This window comes from Heloderma suspectum, chromosome 10 (genome assembly GCF_057233095.1).
Source record: "Heloderma suspectum isolate Gila_16-S chromosome 10, 16-S_ref, whole genome shotgun sequence".
NCBI lineage: Eukaryota > Metazoa > Chordata > Lepidosauria > Squamata > Helodermatidae > Heloderma > Heloderma suspectum.
The window spans coordinates 1,521,745-1,527,744 of record NC_139467.1 but is presented as its reverse complement, the minus strand read 5'-3'; the positions used below and the strand labels follow the sequence as shown (position 1 = coordinate 1,527,744).

Genomic DNA, 6,000 nt, shown 5'->3' with positions numbered 1-6,000 from the left:
CCCTGTGGAGCCTGTTCCAGTCTCCCGCCCCACCATGGGCTGTTCCCAGGACACCAGGAGCCTCTCCCTGCCGATGGCAGCTACATCACCACTCACATGAGACAGGCAGCCACGTCATGCCACGAGTGGCAGAGGAGGTGGTGGAGGACAGCAGGCACGTGGCAGCTCCCTGCAGCCACCACTGCCACAAAGCACCTGTTGTGTGGCCCTGGCCACCACGAGGCATTGGAGGCCCAGGCCTGCTGGCCAACTGCCCCGCAGAACACGGATGCCAGTGGTGACTTGGGCCCAAGGAAAGGGCACGGCCCTGAGGGTGTGCTGCCCTTGCATTAAGGCAGTCAGGAAGGAAGCCATTATTGCTCTGGTGGCCAGATGCAGCAGCAGCAGGCATCCTCCCCACCTGGCAGCCTCTGCACGCGAGGGGGGAACAGGAGAAAGGAAGAGGCCCCCCGACCCCACGGCAAACATGGAAGCTCTGCTGAGCTGGCCCGTCTCCGCTGCGCAAGGCCAGGCGAAGAAGGCTCAGGACGCTGTGATCCAGGGCTTGCCCTCTTGAGCGTTGCACGAGGCCGGCAGAGGAGAGGCGGCTGCTCCATGCTCAGCAGGCGCAGGGTGTGTGTAGCATGACTAAGCTGTAGACAGAGCGGGCCTTGCGATGCTGCGCTGTCAGTTTGCTGCTGTAAAGAGCTTGTTCAGTCCCACGTTTGTGCTCTCCCTCACAATGCTCCACAAATGTCCTGGCACTGGCACGATCCCTCCTGCCCACGGGCTTTTCAAGCAAACATCCCCAAACAGCCCCATGGTGGAGCGCCGATCTGTTGTGAGCTATTCTGACGTGCCTACGTCCATTTGCATTTAGACGCTGTGTGGCTTGGAGCCAGGATGCGGGACGGGGCGGGGGCTGCTGGGGGCTGAAGAGCGACTCCACTGGTCAAAGCAGCCTCCAGATGGTGGGGAATGCAAGACCACCTGCTCCCCGCCCCACTTCACTGCCCAGCTGTGGGAGGCCGAGTGACGCAGGCCAGGGACAGTGAGTGCTGAAGGAGCAGCTGCATGGGGGGCAGCCAGGCCCACCCCCCGACATACAGTTCTGCTATCTGGCAACCCCACTGTCTCTCCTTCTGTGGGTGCACCATGGGATGGCTGCTGCCCTATTCCCGTATGCTTGCTGAGTAGGAGAACTGGGGGAAGTGAGTCCTCTGGTCAGCCTCGAGGCAGTCCATGCTGTCATCTGTGGGCAAGAGGAGCAGAGGTGGGTCAGCCTCCATTCTTCAAAGCAAGGAAAGGGGAGCAAGACCACTCCCCCACTCCCCACTGAGGGCCAGACAAGGAGGAACGGTTTTAAAATTAACCCCTCGCCCCCCCTAAGTGCCAGAGGTCAGCATATTTAAGAGGGGGAGGTGGGAGGAGGGGGACATGTGGCATCCTACTCACATCGGTCAGGCGGTGTGATGGTTATTGACTGTGCCGTGAACTCATCATCGAAGTACCGAGTGTCAATTTCAGACGTCACTTGGGGCTTGAAGGGTGGGATGAGCTGGGAGGGAAGAGGCCAGCTTGGTCACAAACAGCCCCACGACTCATATCCCCACCCCCCCAGTGTCACTGCCCTACCCTTAAGGATAAAATGACAGTTGCAGAGGCTCCACAAAATGGCAACATCTGGAACAGCACAGGACCATGCAACCATCTGCACATTACCTTTTTTTGAACCACATCCTGCCAGTTAATGGCAACAAAGAAACGGTGCTCCATCACTTCCTTGGCATCGTTGGGGCCACCCCCTAGCCTGTGGGCACAAAGGGTTCAGTTACCACTGTCCTGAAAATCTGAGTGAAGTGGCCATGGGGGAGAGAACGCTATGGGGCCAAAGATTCAAGAGGGAGTGCCTCTGCCCAACTTGCTGAAAGCTCCAGCACTCCAATGCAGGAATAGCCAGGACTTGAAACAGAAGAAAGGGAGTGAGGATTCCATTCAGCTGCTGTCCCTCTTCCTTTGCACACCTATACTGCAATGTCCATACCCTTCCCAAACGTAGATCATAGAATAGTAGGGCTGGAAGGGAACTACAAGACCGTCGAGTCCAACCCCCTGCTCAGCGCAGGAATCCAAGTCAGAGCATCCCCGACAGATGGCTGTCCAGCCTCATCCTGAATGCCTCCAGCATGGGAGAGCCCACTGCCTCCCTAGGGAATTGGTTCCATTGTCGTACTGCTATATCAGTCGGGAAGTTTTTCCTGATGTTCAGCCGGAATCTGGCTTCCTGCCACTTGAACCCATGATTCCGTGTCCTGCACTCTGGCATGATCGAGAAGAGATCCTTGGCCTTCCCCTTTGTGACAGCTTTTCAAGTACTTGAAGAGCACTATCAACTTCTCTGCTTAGAATATGCCCACCACTAAAGGAATCCCAGTCCCAGCCAGGCACTCCAAATTCCAACCAACACAACAAACTTTACAGCCCAAACCAGTACTTGACTAGATGTGACAGTCTGCTGAACTGCAGAATGCAGGCAGCTGTCAGGCATGAGCACTGCTGACATGTCTTGCTCTGAAGCTGCCTTATTGAGCCACGGGTCTCCCAGCACTGCTCACCTCTGCTTGGGGTCCTTCTTGAGCAAGCCAGCCAGCAGGGCCTTGGCTTCAGGGCTGAGAGTGCGCGGGAAGCGGATCTCTTCCATGAGAATGAGCTCAAAGAGGCGTTCGTGGTCCTGATTGTAGAAGGGGAGGCGGCCGCACATCATCTCATACATGACCACGCCCAGGCCCCACCAGTCCACAGCCCGCCCGTAGTCATTGTCCTCCAGCACCTGCCAGGGGGGAGGAAGAAGAGGTGAGTGACCAGCATTTTGGGAAGGAGGGAAGCCTCGTTTCTGGGGCATGTTCAATGTCTTCCCCTTTCTTCCCAGTAGCCCATGGGAATCTCGACAGCTATCGTGAGTAGTTGATCCAAAGGAAGCAGATTAGAGGCTGGCCTGCCCCATCCTGTCCCATCCTCTTGGCATTCACTCTTCCCAGGAGAGCTGGCCCTCCATTTTCCCTCCCTTCCGGTTTGGGCATGAAAGCTTTTCAGCAAGTAGTCCGTATGAAGTAGGCAGTTTGCAATACCTCAGGGGCCAGGTACTCGGGCGTCCCACAGAAGGTCTTCATCGTGGCGCCATCAGTGATGCCTTCCTTACACAACCCAAAATCCGTGATTTTTATGTGTCCATCTTTATCCAGCATAAGATTCTCCAGCTGGAAGGCACAAAGGTGGGCCAGGTGCCCGTCAAGGACACAGAAGGGAGAATAACATCCTGCTCCCTCCGCCATCAGGGCCACTGTAGGGCCAAGGTGAAACGCTGACCCGCTCCAAACAGCTGGGAGCAGCAGGCTGGCCAGCCCCAAAGGGCTGAAGAGACCAAGCAGGCTGTATGTCCCTGGGGCAGCTTTCCAGGCGACCCATGAGTAAGCAAGCAACACATTGGCACTCATCTAATCTAAGACGCTCCAATCAGGCATCAGAAGGCAGAACTGGCTGCGGCGACACATCCCCTGCTTGACCACACCCCTCTAGACCATGGCCATACCCTTTATGAGGGCCTGTCTTCAAGAAGAGTTTGGACTCTGCAGTGGGTGCAGAATGTAGCTGATGGGCCTATTCCACCAAACATGTTTATTATTAAGAACCCAAGAAGAGCCCTGAAGCTAGATCAGAGTAGCAACTGATACTGGGAGGCATCCTGACTAGTAGCCATTGCTAGCCTTATCTTCCTCCATGCACTTGTATTACCCCCTTTTAAAGCCGTCCATGTTGGTGGCCATCACGACACTCCACAGCTGAACTATGCACTGGGTGAAGGACTTCCTTTTGCCTGTCCTGAATCTCCCACTATTCAGCTCCATGGGATGACTCCACTGGGTTCTAGCATTATGAGGGAGAAAAATGTCTCCCTATCCACTTTCTCCACACCACGCATAATTTTATAAGCCTCTATCACGTCTCCTATTACTCAACCTTTTCCTGAGCTAACCATCTCCAAACATAAGCTCTCCTCATGAAGGAGCTGCTCCAGCCCCCTGATCATTTTGGCTGCCCCTTATCATAGAATCATAGAATAGTAGGGTTGGAAGGGGCCTACAAGGCCATTGAGTCCAAACCCTTGCTCAATGCAGGAATCCAGGTCAGAGCATCCCTGACAGATGGCTGTCCAGCCTCGTCTTGAATGCCTCCGGTATGGGAGAGCCCACCGCCTCCCTAGGTCACTGGTTCCATTGTCAAATTGCTGTAACAGTTAGGAAGTTTTTCCTGATGTTCAGCCGGAATCTGGCTTCCTGTCACTTGAGCCCATGATTCCGTGTCCTGCACTCTGGGATGATCGAGAAGAGATCCTGGCCTTCCTCTCTGTGACAGCCTGTCAAGTACTTGAAGAGCGCTACCCTGTCTCCCCTCAGTCTTCTCTTCTCAAGGCTAAACATGCCCAGTTCTTTCAGTCTCTCCTCAAAGGGCTTTGTTTCCAGTCCTCTGATCATCTTTGTTGCCCCCCTCTAAACCCTTTCTGGGGGACATAAGCAGGAGGGTTCTAAAATAGTGCCCATCTCCTGGATGCTGGCTTCCTATGGGCATCTGGGTAGCCGCTATGCAAACAGAATGCTGGGCTAGATAGACTCTTGGTCTGATCTAGTACAGCTCTTGCCATGGTCGGATCACTTCCTTTTGAGGACTGAACTGTTGGTGGCTTTACCCCGCTGTGCGGGCTGGGGGGGGGGGGGGGCACCAATTGAAATGGTCCTGCAATTGGATTCTGATGTACTCCTGAGGACTCTGGAGGGATTTTCCGGCTGGTATGGTTGGTGCTCTGTTTAAGCTCTGGCTGCCCTCTGGAATGGAGAGAGCACTCGGCACCTGACATGAGCACTCCCAAGCACCCCCTTCTGTGGAGGAGAGCCTGTGTGGTTCCCTGGTAGACACCTGAGCTGAGACCAATGAAGGAAGTGGGAAGACAGCTGGAACTTGGGTGGATAAAAACTCATGACAAGTCTGACTGAATGTGAGTAGAAGCCCAATACTGGTACTACTCTGTGGTGGTGATGGAGGTGGAGAAAGGGTTCTTTTCCTTCATCATGGCATCCGCTCAGTATCATCTAGCAGAGCTTTTCCAGCTGGAGCATGGGGTCATGTAGTAGAACCATCAGTAGAGCGCTGTGATGCATTTGTAAGACATTTTGAGGGAAAAGCCACTTGTATCCATCATGACTGGGCCTCTACAATCCATGTAGTGTCATTAGTGGAGGTGTCCAGACTGCCATCTGGTCCAGTTTCATTGGACAGCTTTCAGCTATTGGAGTCGGAGGATGTGGGCCAATTGTTTGGCTCGACCCTTGCCCTTGGCGGTTTATTAAACCTAGCTGGGAGAGGATGTCCGTTCTGGGTGGAGGAGATTGCAAATGCCTCACTGAGGAAGTGGTTCCAGCTTCTTTAAAAGAAGCCATCATTCAACCACTCTTGAAGAAACCTAGCCTGAACCTGGATGATGTTAAGAACTATAGGCCAGGTGCTCATATTCCCCTCGTGGGCAAAGGGAATCAAGAGCAGTGGCCAGTCAAATCCACCCACATTTCAATCGGGTTTCAGGCCTGGCTTGGTATGGAAACTGTGTTGGTAGCCCCATGGGATGACCGCCGTTGAGACAAGAGAGGGGAAGTGCAGCCCCCTTGATCGCTTAGCACTTTGATACTATTGCCACAGTATCCTTCTGGATAGGCTGTCCAGGTTGGGTGTGGGAGGCACCCCTCGGCACGGGTTCCATTCCTACTTGGAGGACCCTTTCTAGAAGGTGGTTCTGGGAGATCAGTTCTCAACCACTTGGCAGCCATGCTTTGGGCTCCTCCCACACTATTTAACACCCCTTTCTGAAACTGCCCCTCCAAAAAGGACCATAAAATGGTGGCTCCAAATCCCATCCCAGCAAAGCAGTCCAGAAGGATACCATGGTCATTGGTAGAGAAAGCCACAGAGCAG

General features: G+C 54.2%; 1 protein-coding gene across 2 annotated transcripts in view; it reads right to left on the bottom strand.

The window, feature by feature from the left end:
• Positions 1–282: 282 nt before the first annotated feature.
• AKT2 (AKT serine/threonine kinase 2) overlaps positions 283–6,000 on the bottom strand; it is a 31,782-nt gene continuing 26,064 nt past the window's right edge. For both annotated transcript variants that reach the window (XM_084814491.1, XM_084814490.1), the window contains exons 10-14: positions 3,108–3,236; positions 2,595–2,809; positions 1,702–1,789; positions 1,435–1,537; positions 283–1,231 (exon numbers count right to left, since the gene is read on the bottom strand). In XM_084814491.1, coding sequence (XP_084670617.1) covers positions 1,152–1,231; positions 1,435–1,537; positions 1,702–1,789; positions 2,595–2,809; positions 3,108–3,236 — 615 coding nt within the window. In that variant the 3' untranslated portion in view covers positions 283–1,151. The remainder of the gene's footprint in view (positions 1,232–1,434; positions 1,538–1,701; positions 1,790–2,594; positions 2,810–3,107; positions 3,237–6,000) is intronic.